The sequence below is a fragment of the Ochlerotatus camptorhynchus genome, unplaced genomic scaffold (genome assembly GCF_037179485.1).
Source record: "Ochlerotatus camptorhynchus isolate MF236.1 unplaced genomic scaffold, CSIRO-AGI_Acam_v1.1 ptg000277l, whole genome shotgun sequence".
Lineage (NCBI taxonomy): Eukaryota > Metazoa > Arthropoda > Insecta > Diptera > Culicidae > Ochlerotatus > Ochlerotatus camptorhynchus.
Genome location: NW_027040766.1, coordinates 3,667,704 through 3,687,199, shown reverse-complemented (window position 1 = coordinate 3,687,199; position 19,496 = coordinate 3,667,704). Strand labels below are relative to the sequence as shown.

The window sequence follows — 19,496 nt, the reverse complement described above, 5'->3', positions numbered from 1 at the left end:
AGGGGCTCGGTGGCCTAAGTGCAACCGTTTTTGCTTACTGAGTAGAACATCATGAGTCTAATCTCAGGCCCATCCACATTCAAGATACGGCAACTTTTTTTTTTTTTTTTTTTTGTTAATATGACTGCATGGTAATAACAGCAACTCGATGATTAAAAAGGAGCTGCTTACTGAGTAGAAGACCGTGGGTTCAATCCCAAGCTCCTGTGTGTTATATGATCATTAGGACATCAATTCAGCTTATCGTTTACCAAAACGAACCCTGCTGCAAATACAACCCTCTTACTCAAATTCCCACTGATTCCTCGTGGAAGTGCAAAGGTGTTATCGGCTTCCATCAAAGCGAGTATCACGTCAACACATTCCTACCCATTCTTTTCTTGCCTGCGTTCGGGCGCTGCCGGTGATGGTATTGTCTCGTTGAGATCAGCCAGATGAGCTGTTTTGCCCACCTCTAGTCCCAAGTATCGTCTATTGGTTTTCTGTATAATTACAGCTGATCTGGCAATAACAGAGTAGCAACCGTGGGCGGTCAATCATGCTCATGCTCATGTTTGAGAAGGAATAAGGAAACGCTATTTTCAAAGCTTGGGAACGAGTGCGAATGGTCAAGGTGCAGCACAGATTAACCCATTGGTTCATTCGGTTAGAGAGTCGTCCCAGTACTTTCTTTTTGGTTTTAAACGTTACTGTTTACAGTGATGTTTTTGCACTTAAAAGTTCCTTTTTTGTGATCATGATGGGTGTGAACAGTTACTGAACTAGTTTGGAAATAGCCCAGAAAAGTATTGGAATAGTCTTTGCTAAACAAAAGGGCAGTAGGAGTACAAAATTATGAAATTGGATTAGATCTTTCCTTTACTTCAACTTGTATTTACTTAAATTTATGATATATTCTCGTTCTACTTCTTGCTACTGAAATCTAGTTCTCACCTCTTCGTGTTCAGCGGTGGAAAATTTCGCGAGATTTTATGAAGCACACAGAAGGAAAAGCTTGCGAATCATTGTGAGTTTTAGCGAACTTCTCCTGTAGAATAATTAGAGATCCGCTTTCACTCAGTGTTCGTACAAGGAAAGATAGAACTAGGGTCTCTTCCTCCTTTCTCTCATCCTACGCTCTTTTCTTCCATTCTTCGCTTTTCAGAAAGCGAGTAATGGCGCTGTAACCATAAGCCATATTGAGCTAGGACACCACTAGAGGAAAATAGAGCATCACTTGTACAATACAAGTGATTACAACGGTACGAGATGTCCACGTTTCATCCATTTATTGGATTCCGATGCATCGTGTTTAAATCTTTGATTTAAACAGGCCCGATGTGTCTAAATCATCTTAATCCCTTAAATGCTGCACAGTAGGCCTGGCCGTTTTGATATATTTTTCCCATCTCTGATGACGAGATAGGGAGGAATATCGAGTAATAGAACATTGAGAAATGGAGAGTTGACTGTACACAGGAGTTGGCTTTGACGCGGGGGATATGTACCGCATGACAAACGAAACGCGTTAAAACCGAACAACCGAGTTTGATACATTCCCATGATAAAACATTTTAATTTTTTTGGATTCTGATAGCCATGTAATTTGAGCATGCTGTCAATGTCAATGTACACATTAAAAAAAAAATCTGAATATACACCAAAAATTTTGATTTTTTTAAATTATGCAATTCAATTGAAGTACTTTCATGATGCACGCTGCATGATAGTAGTCTACCACCCATTGTAGCACGAAAACGAAGTCCGAAATCAGTGGGTTCTCTTCTCTGTTTGTCTTAGCTTAATAACTTCTGATTGTCCTCATAATGTCGCTGAATGAAGGATCAAAAACGGATTGGGTAGATCGATAGGCAAAGTCGCCTATACCAGAGTCATTGTTATAATAAGAGTCCCGCCAAGAGAGAAGCCAGAAGTACCGATCGAACTGTCAAGCGGGGTACCAAACAAGCAAAGTAAATAAACAATATTGTTTTCACAGCCAGTGAAATACAAGTATTGCATTCATAACTGACAATATTTTAGTAATTTTAGATGAAAAACATTTCTTCGCTTTATTTAGTACATGGTGGTATTTATAAGTTATACCAAGCACTTGTTTGAACATTTTTCAGGTTCTTTATTTGTTTTTACTTCTGAATGAAAGTCATCCGATGCTAATGCAAAAAAATCTGGGTGCCGTTTACTCTGACGAAAAATTAGTCCCAAACAGTGCTGCTTGTTTGCAACAATTTATCTTGGCGGGACTTTTATTATAACATCGACTCTGGCCTATACACATCAACATGTAAAGAATCTTCTTCCAGCAACATTATCGCACAATTGGTCAAAACAGACGAGCCCCTAAACAGAAAGATCGTGGGGCCATTGTGTGGGGAGAAGAACCCGCCCTTTTCCCATGAAATGTTATCAACAGGGAGTTGGTATTCCCAATCGCTCCGTCCAAATCACTTCAATCGGGTGCCCTGATGGTCCCCCCAATCCCAGCATTGGTTTGTATATATATATACTAGCAAAAATAAAAATTTAAAATTTAAAATGATCTCACCAACTTTCGCTGTTTCTTCAACCTTCAGTCAGCATGAGTTCGACTTGGACATTTAACTTAACGTAGTTATGCTCTAAAATAAAACATTCTATCCACTAATTACGTTGTTTTGTTCTCTGCTTTAGCTCCACCTTATTTTGTTTCCATACCACCCGCTTACGATAAATTTGTCAATGGTAATTTTCCTACTAAAACATATTTTGTAATTACTCCTGACAAAGTCACTACATTCTAACGCTGCAACAAGCGGTAATACAATTGATTTACAATGCATTGCAATCGCCAGATGTGGTGCAAACTCTGCACCAGAATCCAACAACATCCTCCGATACGTGCCAGCTCATAGTGACAAAAATAGCACCATAATTTCGAACACACCCAAACGCCAGCCAGCCGGCCAAAGGCTCTTCCTCCCAAACGCCTCTCGTTTTCAAAACTGCGCTTCAAGATTCACCCAAGTACCGATTGCTACTACTAGTACTATCCAGCCGCAAAACATTAAAATGCAAAACAGTACAAATTTATTCAAAACGTATTCCAATAAAATTTCATCGAAATATTGATAATATCCTTCCGGCATCAGATGCATAAATTGGAACGGTGGCTATCGAATGTTGGTCAGTATCCGTAACGGCCGCAGCAGCAGCAACAACAACAACAGCAACGACCAGCGTTCCGACAGTTGTGTCCGAGGCTCATGGATAGAGACGGACAATCAGACAGACACAAATATTGTATACGACCGGGTGATAGCGCTGCCAAACGACCTGGAGGGTGCCAATAACGGCCATATCCCATGCTCCGGAGTAGGAAATTATAACCGTAATAAACAAAATATGAGTACCGGTCACACCAACCGGGCAATCGTCCTCGTCGCATACAAGTGGACACAGCGCTCACACACACATGCACGCACCTATTCGGTTTTGGCTTTAGCCTGACCGGACCAAACCAGTGGGAACTGCATTAGAAGGTCGTCGTGGACCGGTCTGCCCCCTTCTGCAACATTCTAAAGCAATGTTGCGAAAACCCCTTTTCGGAAACATGCGGAGCTTTACTGGAGGCCCCCTATTGGTAAGATTGGAATTGGGTGCCATACTGCTTGTTCAAATTTAATTGGTTACTAATCAAATTTATTGTTTGATAAATTGACCTAGCAAGAGGACCACGCAAGGAAAACATCTCCGGTTTCTTTGGTTCGATTTAGGCAATTCCAACCTCAGGATCAATAATGCATAGAACCAAGGTCTAATGTTGTTTACTGAGTGTGTGTCCGACTTGGTTTGAAACGAAAATAACAAGAAGTCATAAAGCATTCAAATTGCAACCACTGTACCTACAAACACTGGGATTCCACAGCCAAGCCAAGAGCAAAGGGTGAATAATTCAATTACTCCATTCTCTTGGTACGCCTTCGAAGAAATCAATCTTTGGGGAACGTTCGTCTAAGTCTGGCCCGTTCGGTGCACCACCGATCTGTCATTGTGGGCAAAAAGGGTTCCAGTCCTAATAGGCCACCAGGGTATTGTTGCTGTTTTCGGAAAAATCTAAACGGCTGCCGCAACGGCAACGAGGGTTCATTGATCGATACCACTCTACGACCAGATGCCCGCAGCTAATCAAGCAGGGCTAAACAAATTTCGGTTTAATTTGTCCGCGAGATTTGTCGCGCAGTCATACACTCACACACGGACATAACTCGGTTAAAGTGACACGCGTTTCGCGACATTAATTGCTGCCTCGATTGACAGCTGGTGCTGATTGTTTGTCTAATTGTTGGTGTCTGCTTTGGTGGGCGCTCGTGGAGGTAAATTAGCGCGTAATACACGCGGTTTTCGGGTGGTGATTTGATTTGGTGTGGAATCAATTTGGTTCGTAAAATTAGGTAGCTTCATTTGCTGCTCGATTAAAACGCAACTGTGTCCGATGACTAATTAAGTGGGCTCGGAATTGAAGTGGAGAATGTGTAATGAGTTTGACTTCTATATCTATTTGAATTGAATTTACAGTTTACATAGGTATAATAAAGCTTCCTCGGCTTGAATTTGAAGCCTTTGAACTGATCTTATCTTCAAGGAGCAGTGGAACGCTTTTAAACATTGCACTAGCTTAAGAAGTCTTCTGTACAGTTCTTTGAAAACCCGGAATTCTCTGGACTTGCTTTCCGTAACTCTTGTCTAATGATCCAAGATGGGCTTATGATTGAGGGGGTTAGAAGGAAGGGGGTGTAAGTGACATTGATCGATTCCCTTCATCGACTTTCTCTTTTGACAACCACAGCTTTATAAACAGATTTTGCGCTATTTCTGCCACATAGTTTGATAAAGAAGGTTCTCAACTAGCATCCAGAATGGCACACGAATCAAGGTATGTGTTTGCAGCTAAATTATTAACAAAAGAGAAAGTCGATGACGAGAATTGATCAAAGTCACTTAGGGCCCATGCATTAATTATGTAACGCTGAATGGAGGAAAAATTTACCCCCTCCCCTTATCGTTACGTTTTTCCTATACCTAATGCATTGCTTGTCACAAGATCTTAGACCCAACCCCCTCCCCCTTAAACCGTGACATACTATATGCATCAACCCTTACACCCCTTTCCTTCTAATCCCCTCAATTGAAGTACTTTTTGCGGAAAAAATCTGATACATGTCATCTAAGCCTGTATGTTGCCCGAATTAGGGTCTGAAAAAAAAAATCAATTTTAATCTCAATTCCATTCTGAATTCCATTCTGAATTCTATGTTACTAATAATTAAATTTTCATTCCAATTCCATTCTATTTTAATTCCATTTCCATTCCATTTCCATTCCATTTCCATTCCATTTCCATTCCATTTCCATTCCATTTCCATTCCATTTCCATTCCATTTCCATTCCATTTCCATTCCATTTCCATTCCATTTCCATTCCATTTCCATTCCATTTCCATTCCATTTCCATTCCATTTCCATTCCATTTCCATTTCCATTTCCATTTCCATTTCCATTCCATTTCCATTCCATTTCCATTCCATTTCCATTCCATTTCCATTCCATTTCCATTCCATTTCCATTCCATTTCCATTCCATTTCCATTCCATTTCCATTCCATTTCCATTCCATTTCCATTCCATTTCCATTCCATTTCCATTCCATTTCCATTCCATTTCCATTCCATTTCCATTCCATTTCCATTCCATTTCCATTCCATTTCCATTCCATTTCCATTCCATTTCCATTCCATTTCCATTCCATTTCCATTCCATTTCCATTCCATTTCCATTCCATTTCCATTCCATTTCCATTCCATTTCCATTCCATTTCCATTCCATTTCCATTCCATTTCCATTCCATTTCCATTCCATTTCCATTCCATTTCCATTCCATTTCCATTCCATTTCCATTCCATTTCCATTCCATTTCCATTTCCATTCCATTTCCATTCCATTTCCATTCCATTTCCATTCCATTTCCATTCCATTTCCATTCCATTTCCATTCCATTTCCATTCCATTTCCATTCCATTTCCATTCCATTTCCATTCCATTTCCATTCCATTTCCATTCCATTTCCATTCCATTTCCATTCCATTTCCATTCCATTTCCATTCCATTTCCATTCCATTTCCATTCCATTTCCATTCCATTTCCATTTCATTTCCATTCCATTTCCATTCAGTACTAAAAATTACTAATTTAGATGTTTTACGAAGGAAGTGAAAGTGATTCTTTTGAGTTCAGGAGTAACAAATATTGATTTTTATTTCAAAATACGAATCAAGGATTAATGCTTCTCCAAATATATTCAATTGTGAATTGTGAAATCTAAATCTTATGTTCATGAATGCTTAAGTCAATTTCATCCACGGTTTTATCTCCAACATCCTATAGGGCTTATAAAATACTTTTCAAAAATAACCTCAAGACTCCACCAAACAAGCAATACCACATGTGTGCACTAATCAAACTTCATTATTTTAACACAACAAAACTCAATTTATTTTCAACGGTGATGCTCAGCTGGCAAACCTCCCGACAGCGAACTAATTTAAGATAACACCCATTCATAACGCTACAATATGTAGGCCAAATGCCGGAATCCAAATCCGAATCTCGCTCTAGGATTGTACAAAACCAGACACGCCAGAACCACTGTAGAATTCGATGACGTCACGCTGTCATTGGATTTGCCCGTTTCCCGACCTTGAGTTCGAGACAGAGCGAGCGCTCCTTATCGGATTAGGTTCACTTGCCTCGAGTGTAGTAGGCTGCAACAGAGGCAGATCTCACCAACGTTTGAGTATGCGACGCCGAAAGCATTCGCATTCGAGACTATCTTAAACGGTTATAATTGTTCACGATAAAGCTCTTGCCCGGTTAAGTTGCTGCTGCTGGGTGGTGCACCAGCAACGATGATGTTCATGAATTTAATATGGCCCACCGTTTTCCGATATAGAATATCGGCGCTCGAATCGCAGACAGCGAGCTCTGTTGCTGTTGCCGATGTTCCGCTACGCTCCTCGCTGCGCTCTACAACTGTGGTGGCTGCTGGTCATAAGCTCCCAGGGGACCCTTCTTTAGAATATCGCCACCGTTCATCGAAACGGTGCACTACAGGTTCATAATTTTCCGGGTACCGGGCGATGGTATCCACTCACAGACAGCTGGTACCGGAACGACGGAAGAACCCCCTTAGGCTGAAATCCGTAGCTCCAAGCAGCCGCGTGCTACAGAGGTGTAGGTGTTAAACGCAAAATGCGAAATGGTTCAATAACATTTTACGGCTAGTCGTCCATTGCTCAATTACGGTTCGTTCGATGGTGTGTGAGTGTGTGTGTGTGTAAGTGTGTAGCTTGCGGTTGTTCTTTCGTCAATTTTTCCCGACTCTATCTACAGGCATAATCTAATATAATTATCACCATTGGTTCTATTTTGCAGTCTGGGGATTGGACGAGCTCACTTTGAGAAGCAACCGCCGAGCAATCTGAGGAAGTCGAACTTTTTTCATTTCGTGGTGGCGCTGTACGATCGAGCCGGACAGCCGATCGAAATCGAACGGACGGCGTTCATCGGATTCATCGAGAAGGATCAGGTGAGTCATGACTATAATTATAAGATATTTTGCAACGAAAGCAAATTTCGTCGCTTTCATGGGTACAACTCAACATAAAATTCGACTTTGTTCATTATACTTTAACTAATCATGTTTGTATTAATGCATGCGTGAAGTTAACGATTTAGATAGTTGTAGATGCTTAACGTCAAATATTAGATGCTTACGTCAGATGGCGATTTTAGTCTGAAACAATCGATTGAACTGTTTCCGCACATCGAATGTACGTTAGCAAATCGACGATCATCTATTTTGCCAGTGGTGGCGAGGGGATACCCCTCACCATCCATCCTCAACAGGAGAGTTTGGTAAAGGAGATGATCAACCCGATTCGTACCTTCCTCAAAATTGACCTTTGCTCGCTTTCTACTCTCTATTTACAATTTTCAAACTGCCGAACTCTAACGGAATTATCAACTTTACACTTTCATCTCCTCATCTATCCTATAAAATTACCACTAAAAGTCTGATATTTGACGTTAAGCATCTCCTACTATGTTTCTTTAATATATTTTTATGTACACACTTATAAATAACTAATCTTACACGTGACTGAATCCATCTTTGACATAAAGTATGAGACGTAAACACACATGTCATGTAAAATTAAGGGCTACGAGACTGACTGAGTTCGATACTCGACAAAAATTAGGTTTGATTGAATTGAATTTCGCTTCTGTCATGACTCAATTTTATGTCAAATTGGACGCTCGTATATGCCAGACTCAGAGCATCTAAATTTACTTGAATTTTTCTAAATGTGTAGATTTTATACCTGAATTGCAATTAATTCGTTAATCCACAGCTAGAGAAACATAACACGGATTTGGCTTAACAGACTTGGGAGGATATTGAAAACTATTGTTTTAATCTTTTCCCGACTTAAACATCCATTAGGCCCACCTATTCGGCCAAACTTCTATGAGTTCAAATGTCTTTATGCTCGCATAAATATTGCATCACCTTAAAAAGTTTAGCATCACCCAAATAAAATATGTCAAAGCGTTTGGAATTACTTCGGAAAGCACTGACTAGCTTCAGAAATGTTTTTATTCACTTCACACGGTGATTCGCTGTGTAAACTATATTTTCGGTCCATCTTAAGTATTATCGCCTCGAAATTTCAAGAGCACAAATTTCATATCGCCTCGAAATTTCAAGAGCACAAATTTCAGCTCTCACAAAAAAATCAACAATTAAACTAGAACTTTAAGTTTGGAATCACATTGGACAGTACTGAGTCACTTCTGAAAAGTTTGAAATCACTTCGGAAAGTACTAAATCACTTGAGAATAGCTCGGAGTCACTTCGAAAAGTACTGAATCACTTCATCAAAGTATAGAATCTCAACGGAAAGTACTGAAGCACTTAAGAAAATAATTGAAACACTTCAGAAGTGTTCTGAACCATTTCGAAAACTTTTAAATCACTTCAGGAATGTTCGAAATCACTTCAAAAAAGACAGAATAGCTTCATAAAAAGTTCTGAATCACTTTGGAAATTACTGAATCATTTTAGAAAGTATTGCATCACTTCAGAAAAGTATGGATTCAATTCGAAAAGTACAGATTCACTTCAGAAAGTACTGGATCACTTCGGAATACAGTCAAGATTCCTATAGTACGGATTCGTTCTTGCCGGATTTCTATAGTACGGTTGCCACTGGCATTAACGAATACACATAGCATATGGGATTAATTAATTAATTTAGCTTTATTTAGGAGGCTTTCAGCCTTAGGCTGGTTCGCCTCCAAAGCATATGGGATTAGAGCTAATGGGGACCAAACACTGATTGTACGGCAATTTGAAGAGATAACTTCCTGATGTCTTATGAGAAGTTGTTAAGTAGAAAGTTGGCCACCTTTTGGGACGATTCTATTTCCAGTAGGACACAAGTCTGATCCTGTGGAAGATCCGGAATATCCGTAAAAGGGGTCAATTCATGAAACAGAATGTATTCGGAGTTGTGATCGTAAAAGCCCTGGGGACCACGAGATGGTTCAGTTCCTTTCAGAATGAATTCAGAGTTGTGACTGGAATATGGCCCCGTGGGGACCACGGGATGGTCCACCGAAAGATCCGGAACATCCGCAAAAGTTGTCAATTCATGAGACTGATCGTAGAGCTTCATGAATTTTGCGAAACCACTCATAAACGTTTTATCAGAATGAATTTGGAGTTGTGACCGAAATATGAACTCTTAGACGGAAAATGGACCTTTGGGACCACGAGATGGTTCACCAGGAAGATCCTGAACATCCATAAAAAAATCAGTTCTTGAAACTGAGCTTAGAAGTCCGCTTTTTTTTCGAAACCACTCATTGGCGTCTTATCAGAATTAATTTGGAGTTATGACCAGAAAATTGACTCTGGGGACCAATACACAATGGTCCCAAAGCCGTATTTAGGAAGACAAAAATGTTTGCGTCCAAACCGTCAGTTTTAGGTATATAGTGTCTTCAGAAAAGTTTATTCGTATTTTTTAGCCGATTTGAAATTAGGGTGGTCCTTAAAATTGGTGAATTGAAAATTCAACCTTTTTTTATTACTTGAGATAGACTAACGAAGTGTTTTAAAAAGTTGTAGAACAATCAATTTGAACCAACTTTGCTCATGGTATCAAATTTTTATCTCTTATGGTTCATGACTTATGGTTATTTTAAACGAGTAGGTTGGAGTGGCCCCTAGAAAATCTTTCCTTAAATATTTTTATTGGTGATCAACGCATAAACAATCTTTAAAGGAAGCCAATTTCCTAGAGACCACCCTAACCTCTCGTAGAAATATTGTTCTAAATACTTTTAGAACTGTTTATGACGCATATTTTTGCAGAAGTCACTAATTTGGCATCTCATTTATATTTAAAAGTTATGACTAGCTTTGATAAAAAAAAGATTTTTTTTAAATAACATTAAACATTTTAAACAAAAAACGCTCTCACAGTTTTTTCCACCAATAATGAAAGAAACACGATCTTTCAAATGAAATCAAAAGTTTAAAACTCGGTTTGCTCCATTTAGAGACATTGTCATTTTAATAGAACCATTTTTTTTTTCGAAGAAAATCTTCATTAATTTTCTAATAATAAAAAAAAAGGCTTGCAGCCTGGTTGCTTCAGCAAAGGTATGCGTCATCATAAGTTCTAAATGTAACCAAAGAAGGTTTTTTTTACGAGAAATGAACTTATGAAAAGATATTCGAATTAATTCTTATAACACGTTAAGATGAGTGGTTTCGAAAAATCCGCTGAGCTGCAGGATCAGTTTCATGAATTGACCACTTTTACGGATGTTCCGAATCTTCCAGTGAACCATTCCGTGGTGTCCTCAGGGGTCATATTCCGGTCACAACTCCGAATACATTCTGATAACACGTTAAGATGAGTGGTTTCGAAAAATCCGCTGAGCTGCAGGATCAGTTTCATGAATTGACCACTTTTACGGATGTTCCGAATCTTCCGGTGAACCATTCCGTGGTGTCCCTAGGGGTCATATTCCGGTCACAACTCCGAATACATTCTGATAAGACGTTTATGAGTGGTTTCGAAAAATCCGCGCAGCTCTAGGATTAGTTTCATGAATTGGCAACTTTTACGGATATTCCGGATCTTCCACAGGATCAGACTTGTTTTCTACCGGAAACTGAATCGTTCCAAAAGGTGGCCAACTTTCTGCTTAACAACTTCTCAAAATACATCAGGAAGTTATCTCTTCAAATTGCCGTACAATCAGTGTTTGGTCCCAATTAGCTCTAATCCCATATGCTACGTGTATTCGTTAATGTTGGTTCCTATAGTACGGTCCCTATTAACCGTACTATAGGAATCTTGACTGTATATTGTATCACTTTAGAAATGATCGGAATCACTTCTGAAGGTACTGAATCGATTCAGATAAGTTAGTGATCGCGAACGATAGGACCCTTTTTACTGCGTTGTGTGCGTCAATATAAGTTAAAATCTAAAGACGACCGATGGTGGTTTAGAAACAATTGAATATATTTCACATACGATACAAAATACAAATACACACAATACGGTATAACAGTCATTACTATGTCAACAAGTATGAAAAGGAAAGTGGCGCGTTCCCAAACAGTTAGGAATCTCTTCAGAAAGTACTGAATATATTTAAAAATATTCGAAGTCAGAAATACTTTGGACAGTACTGTAACACTTCAGAAAACTTTGGATGAACGTCGGGAAGTATTAAAACATTCCATACAAGTTTGCAATCACTTCCACAAGTACTAAATAACTTCGAAAAAACCTGATTCATTTTCGAAAAGTTTGGAATCACTTCACAAAACTTGTGATTCAGAACAATTTTGAAGTGATTCAGTACTTTCCGAATTGATTATGAACATGTCTGGATTGATTCAGTTCCTTTCGAAGTGATTCCAAACTTTTCTTAAGTGAATTAGCACTTTTTGAAGTGATTCTGAATATATCTTAAATTATTCAGTTCTTACAGAACCGATTTCGAAAAAAAATGATTCAGTTCTTTCCGAAGTTATTCCGAACATTTATGAGGTGATTCAGTACTTTTAGATTTTTTTCCAAATTTTCCAAAACTGATACAGTACTTTACGAAGTGTTCGGAACCATTAATAGTTTTAAATCACTTCAGGAATGTATGGAATCACTTTGAAAAGGACAGAATATGTTCAAAGAAAGTTTGGAATAACTTCAGAAAGAACTGAATCATTTCTTTGATGTTCGAAATCAGTTCTGAAAGAACTGAATTATTAAAGATATTTTCAGAATCACTTCAAAAAGTACTAATTCATTTAAGAAAAGTTTGGAATCACTTAGACAGGAACTGAATCAATACAGAAATGTTCATAATCAATTCAAAAAGTACTGAATCACTTCAGGATTGTTCTGAATCACAAGTTTTGTGAAGTGATTCCAAACTTTTCGAATATGATCCAGTTTTTTTCGAAGCGATTTAGTACTTGTGGAAGTGATTACAAATTTTCCAAAACTGATACAGTACGTTCCGAAGTGTTTTAGAAATTTTTTGAAAGGAAATGGTACTTTCAGATAATTTCTGAAGTGATTTCAGTATTTTCCGAAATGATTCCGAATTTTTAAAAGTTTCTGATTCAACGTTTCTGAAATGATTCAGTACTTTTCTAAGTGAGTTTAAGGTGTTTCATCGTAGAGTCCGTTTTTCCATCACACCTCGCAATTTTAAGAGCACACATCTCAAGATCTACGAGGTGTATACATCTGAATATTTCAGACATTCCTTGCTTCTCCGCAGCAAACAACAAGTAGTAGTTTCAGCTACGTGCATTCACAGAAATCTTATTATTTTTACATGTGAAATTGCGAAGTGTAACACGAAAAAGGACGCTACAGGGAATCACCTTAAGCATTTCTTAATTGATTCAGGTCCTTCCGGAGTGATTCCAAACTTTTCTGAAGTGAATCAGTACTATTCGAAGTGATTCAGAATATTTCTTAAATGATTCCGATATTTTCAAAGTGATTTCAAACATTACAGAAGTGATTCAGTTCTTTCCAAGATGACTCCAAATATTTATAAAATGATCTAGTACTTTCCGAAGTTATTTAGAACTTTTCTCAAATGATTCAGTACTTTCAAAATTGATTCCGATCATTTTTGAAGAAATTAAGTTCTTTCTAAAGTAGGGTGGAGAACTACATCGGCCTAAGCACCCATTTTGGGCCTATCAAGCAGAAAACATCAAATAAATCCATGATTTCGGCTTTAACAGGTAAATTATGCATTTGCTACGATACTTTAGTTCAAATGCTACCGCACGAAGTCAATAAGAACGCGTGATATGAATGTTTGCTCCCCATATTCTCAAATACAAATGAAGCGCTCTGACAGAATCGATGTTTCATCCGATAGGCCAAAGTGAATTCATTGGCGTTTCAATGGCGTTTGAATGCGTTAGGCCGAGTTTAGAATCCGTAGGTCGAATTTGGTGTCAAGAAGCAGTGTTAGACTTTTAACAATATCTCAACAATTTGTTTCTCTTTATTAAATCTTACGGTACGTACGGAAAGGTAAATAAATTTGGAAGCCATCAGCAATAAAAAACATTTTGTTTGGTGCTAAGCTACGCTAGATTAAGAAAGACTAAATGCGGATTGTGCTTATAAGGCCGGAAATGGGGTAGTTAACGCTACTTCCAATCATTTAGTTAGTACTTTGAAATTCTTCCTTTTTCTTCTTCTTCGCATTTGAAGCTTATTGTTTATCGTATTTTAGCTTATTGCGTGCTCTCAACTTAGTGTTCTAGATGCACTTCGGCAGTTATGAATTGATGCCTGTACCATTTTTACATTAGTATAATTGTGTGGCAAGTACAATCATACTCTATGTCCAGGAAAGTCGAGAAATTTTCCTACCCGAAAAATTCTTAGACCGGATCGGGAATCGAACTCAGCCACCTCCAGCATGGTCTTGCTTTGTAGCTGCGTCTTTACCGGCTAAGCTAAGTTATTACGAATTTATCACAAGTAATTATTGCTTTCCGAAGTGATTTGGAACATTTCTGAAGTATTTCAGTACTTTCAGAAGTGATTCCGTATTTTTCAAAAATAAGTCAACACTTCCCGAAGTGATTTAAAACTTTGCTGATGTTTACCAAAACTTCTTGAAACGATTTCGAACATTTCTGGGATGATTCTGTTATTTTAGTAGTGATTTCGATTTTCTTATGCAGTGCGCAATATATTGCGCTCTCTATCTACAAGCCATGAAACCATAAAATACACAATCATCGTTTTGTAGAATAAAATCCCAATTTTTAGTATCATTATATATTTTTTTTTTTCTAAAATCGATTTTTAATTATTTTTTATTTAATGTTTTGATCTTTGAAACCAGCCCAGTGTTTCAAAATTTATAAATTTTTGAAAACAATCATCTTTGAAAAAAAATGATTCTTTGGGCCACTCTAACATGGAAATGGTCACTCTAAGAATCAAAAGTACCAACGTTTACGAAATTCGGAGAACCACTATATCGTTTTGATATGGAATGGCTTCTATATTATCGATTAGATGAACCGTTTTTGTAATATAATATTATTTTTGGCCTTACAAACACTTGTATTCTATATTAGTGCATCGCGACCCTATGGAACTTCTCAAAATAGATCGCAATCGCCAAAAGTTTTAGAACCAGTAGCGCAAAAACAGAGCGCTAATCAATTCAATTTAAGTTCCCCTGATGGGCATAGGAAGCGACGAAGACTAGGATTCCCCTACCTTAATCAACATTTGTATCTTTGTAAATCATAATCATATCCTTTGCTATTTTTATTTTTGTTTCACAGGAATCAGACAGCACGAAGACGAATAATGGCATCCAGTATCGGTTACAGCTTCTGTATGCGAATGGTAAGTATAGCTGCAATGTTTAATCATATAAAAAAACAATTTAATTTGATGTTTCATCTAATCTAATCCAACACCAACACAGCCAGTTCTTGAAAGCATCCTGGAAAATGATATAGGGGAAATTGATGTATTGTTGGCCTAAATGCCCCATATTTGGGCCCATACATAAATTCAGTAATCGACTAAATTTTCAATAGCGGCCAAAAATATCCATTAGTACTGTCCCAATGACGCGTTTATCCAGATAAAATTGATAAATAGCAGATTTTTAGCGATGGGCACAATCTTAGATGCATAGGCCAACGTTAGAGCCATTTCCCCTATATACCTACATAATTTTTCTTGTCTTTTTGTCATACCTATGTTTCACATCGAAGATGCGTCACACATATCAAAACGGCCAGGACCATTGTGCAGAATTTAAGGGGCAAGATTATTCAGAATCCAATAAATGGATGAAACGTGGACATTTCGTACCGTACGTTCCGATTTTGGTAATTATATGATGGGTTGGTCGTTGGAAGCATCAAAGCTAGAAAGGTTAAGTGATGCTCCATTTTTTTCTGACGGTTGGGACATGATCACTAACTCTCTTGTCCTAGCCTTTCATGACTTATGGCTATAGCGCCATTACTCGCTTTCTGAAAAGAGAAGAGGGAAAGGAAAAGGAGAAGGACAAAGTGAAAAGGATTACAGCTATCCCCCGAAGAACGCGTTACCCACTGAGTTTTCTAAGCGGGGTTTCAACCAGTCGGTCTGATTTTTTGCATGTGAGTAGGGTCAATGGAGAAATAGTCACTCGCAGAAAATCAGAGCGCTTGGTTGAAAACCCACCGAGACAAAGCGGTGGTTGCAACTCAGTGAGTAACACGTTCTTCGGGGGAAAGCTGAATGTGAAATCTACAATATAGAAATGGATAACGGCGCGGTGGTCTTGTCACTATTATCAAGTCATAAAAAGTAACAAGTACTATAATGTGATCCTTTGATTACTGGAAAATCCTGATTCCCTAGTTTGAAGTTGTCACGACTAGGGTTCGGTGGTAGATCTTATACCAGTAACGCACCACAAAAAGGTGATCTCCCAACGTTACTGATTTGAAAAGATAAAAAAAAATTAAAGGGTTGTGTCCTAGACACGACCGCAGTATGACGTAGAACCACACAACATTGATGCATGCATTTTGACTATTATACTTTATCTTAAAATTTTCAAGTATTTCAATGTTTCGGTTATGGTTCACTCAAAACAATTTAAACATTTTTCTTCACAAATATATTAATGTGAAATTCCACATGATTTTCATTTGACCACACATAAACAGAATCCACTCAGAAGTACACATGAAATTTATACGCAAATGAGTATGTGTGGTCACTGGTCACGCATGGTTTTTATATGTACATATATTAAGTATGTGTAGATCCTTAGGATGATCCTAAACAGTCCAGAACCCAAAATTCTGAGGTTCACTGCCTAGCTGGCCTTCAGCCTCTCGAAGAGCGACGAACAGTCTCCTTGGAAAGGTTCAGAGATCAGATCTTCAGATCATACGTGATCTGGCACGTTAGTTAAGTTAGACTCGTAGTTAGGTAAGTTATCAAATTTTTCAATTAAAACAAAACACACCCCCAAGGGGTATTCTGTTAACTAGATGAAACACGCAAATACTAAATTAGAATAGCCAATGAACAAAGATGAAGAGCCGAATAGGCTAATCAATTGAAATGTAAAATCAATGTATACACCATAATCAACAGAAATAAACGAAATGTTACTACTACTACTTTACAGTCAGTGGTGTGTAATTCATCAATATAATATCATCGAATATGTATTTCAAGCTATTTTTTTCTATCAAATTTGAAAGTTTTGGTGCGGGAAGAAATTAAGGGAAAAACTTCTGTTTTTGCTAATAATTGTGGTTTGTTTAAAATTTATTTCCCGGAAAAAAGTATTCGTCAAAGTCCATGTCTTTTTCGGGTTTTGTTGAGGGTGGGGGGAGAGGTTGTTGAGGGGGAGGGGGTTGTTGAGGGGGAGGGGGTTGTTGAAGGAGGGAGGTTGTTGTGAAGGGGAAGGAGGTTTACAAACATTGCTTTTCCTCATTGTGTCGCATTCCTCATTTCACGCCGTGATCCACCTTTAGCCACTGACTTGGTCCTGCTTGCTGCAGGACCAAGTGGCACGCCGTCCGCTGTGACAATGAGCAAAAGCACGACAGCAGCGCTGTTTTATATCTTTTCGGGTTCAGGCAGACCAATTGGCAACCAAACCTGATAGGATTTCCCGCCGTTTTTTTATGAATGGGGCTGAGCAAAAAGTTTCTTTTGTGCAGAATATGTAAAATAGGATGGACTTTGGTTGTTAATATAATTGCATATATAGAGGTACCAGATATGCTTTACAGTCAGTTGTTGGTAATTCATCGAGTGTATGTCTCCTGTTAAGCAATTGTTTTTTGAAAATGTTGACTCTGCATGTAAAATATTAATTGTTTATACATAATTGTGGTTTGCTTAAACTTTATTTCCCGGAAAAAAATGATCGTCAAAGTCCATGTCTTTTTCGGGTTATTGTTAAGGGGGGAGGGGGAGAGGTTGTTAAGGGGGAGGGGGTTTACATGCACGTTTTTTCAAGTATCATTCCTCATTGTGGTGGACACGCCGTGATCCACCTTTAGCCGCTGACTTAGTCCTGCTTGCTGCAGGACCTAGTGCCACGCCGTCCGAAGCGGGAATGATGTGCAACCAAGTGGTATTCGTTTATGCTGACTGGTTTTGGGAAAAAGGCTTATTTCATGAAAACAGTGATAACATTATCATTTGTACATTTTCAATAGTTTAACTACAGAAAAATTGGAAAAATATTCATTTCAGCACGTTCGTAATGTTATATCCTATCGATTGGCGTATTTGGATTTTAATTTCATCTATAAATGACACATTTACAAGCGTTCAAAACCTAACACTCCTTCACCACACATATTTTTTGATTTGCACCCCAGTATAGTCGACAAATACGTAGTTCTACGTCAAAAATTTACAAAATGGAACGAACTAACCAAGTTTAGCCAATTGAACCTGAAAGCTGCCTGACATGTGTTGATAGAAGTCCAAATTGTAGACGAAGCTTGACGAAGATCAACATGAACTAGTCCGGTTTATGGTAGTTGCGCGGAATGTCTTCCTTCGATTTGAGATAAACAAATGTTCGCATGTACATAGTCAATTTTTGATGTTAATTGGCAAGCCTTTTCGTGGCCAATAGTCAGGTTCAACGCTGCGACTCAACGAATGATGGAACTAATGATGGGACGAATGATGGGACGCTTCGTGGAGGTTCTACTTGGCTTCGGAACAGCTTCTCAGCGGCAAATAATACTGAGGAACTAGAAATTGTCTCCTGGGCCTGGTTATGGCCAGAACCGATTATACATAAAATAAAATAAAAACTCCACGGAAAAAACAAACGTCAGGTTCGAACACACGCACAGCCTACTGATCAGAATTCAAACTGATGTTTCATGAAACAAAACTTATCTAACATAATGTTCTTAAAATGTCCTTCACTTTGGAACACTTTCCATGTACACAACACAAACACGAGACAGTGGTGTGACGAAAAAAGTTTTAATTATCATCAGTTTGTCTTGCATAATTTATGCAAATAAAGTAAGATCTCGCATCTCCGGTTGCCTCGCGCTGTGTTCACTACTTGCTCATGCAGGACCATTTAATTAGCATACATGATGCTCAGCAGCAACTTTCTACTAGTACAAGTCCGGCGTCGTAAATCGTTGTCACTGGCAAGTACCTACCTGTGCTGTGTGACACTAGCAAAATTTGTGAAAAATCTAGGTTGTTATGTCACGATTGTCTAGTTTCACAATTTGCATAAATGCATTCTAAGTTCCATGCATGAAGTTGAGAGCAAAACTAAAGGAAATTATCTGAAATAATTTGAAACTGCTTCACATCGTAAACTAAAAGCACACCACACCAGTCTGCTTGTCGGGTGAGATTATGAAAATTATAGCACTTTAAAAAGTCCCTCATGAATAGTGTCGTCTCGAGCATGCTGGTGTATGTATGCACAATACAATGCAGCGAGTGACCAAACAAAAAAGCGCCATCCCTTCATTATTTTTCATTTTCCAAGCCCGTCCATTGCGATAAATTTTATAAATAATCCAACCCCCGGCCCGCAGACCTCACTCCAACCAACCAACCAGGGGAGATTCCTTTGTCGGGTGAGCCTTTCCCGAGGTCCCAACTAAAATCAAACTTTAATAACCAAGCATTATAGGCCTCTATATCATCATCGTTCTCGGTCGGCCCAAAGTGCACCTCATGTATGGAAAAAGATAAAGATTTTCATAATAAATCACACCAAAACAATTACCTCTCTCGCACCTTGCTTCCACCGAACGGTCTTCCTTTCCGGCTCCGTTCGGTCAAAGGGACGACCATTC

General features: G+C 38.4%; 1 protein-coding gene across 4 annotated transcripts in view; it reads left to right on the top strand.

The window, feature by feature from the left end:
• The window catches only part of kn (knot), a 206,918-nt gene that overhangs the window by 30,429 nt on the left and 156,993 nt on the right, over positions 1-19,496 (top strand). For all 4 annotated transcript variants that reach the window (XM_065227942.1, XM_065227940.1, XM_065227941.1 and 1 more), the window contains exons 2-3: positions 7,466-7,619; positions 14,961-15,024. In XM_065227942.1, the coding sequence (XP_065084014.1) occupies positions 7,466-7,619; positions 14,961-15,024 (218 nt within the window). The remainder of the gene's footprint in view (positions 1-7,465; positions 7,620-14,960; positions 15,025-19,496) is intronic.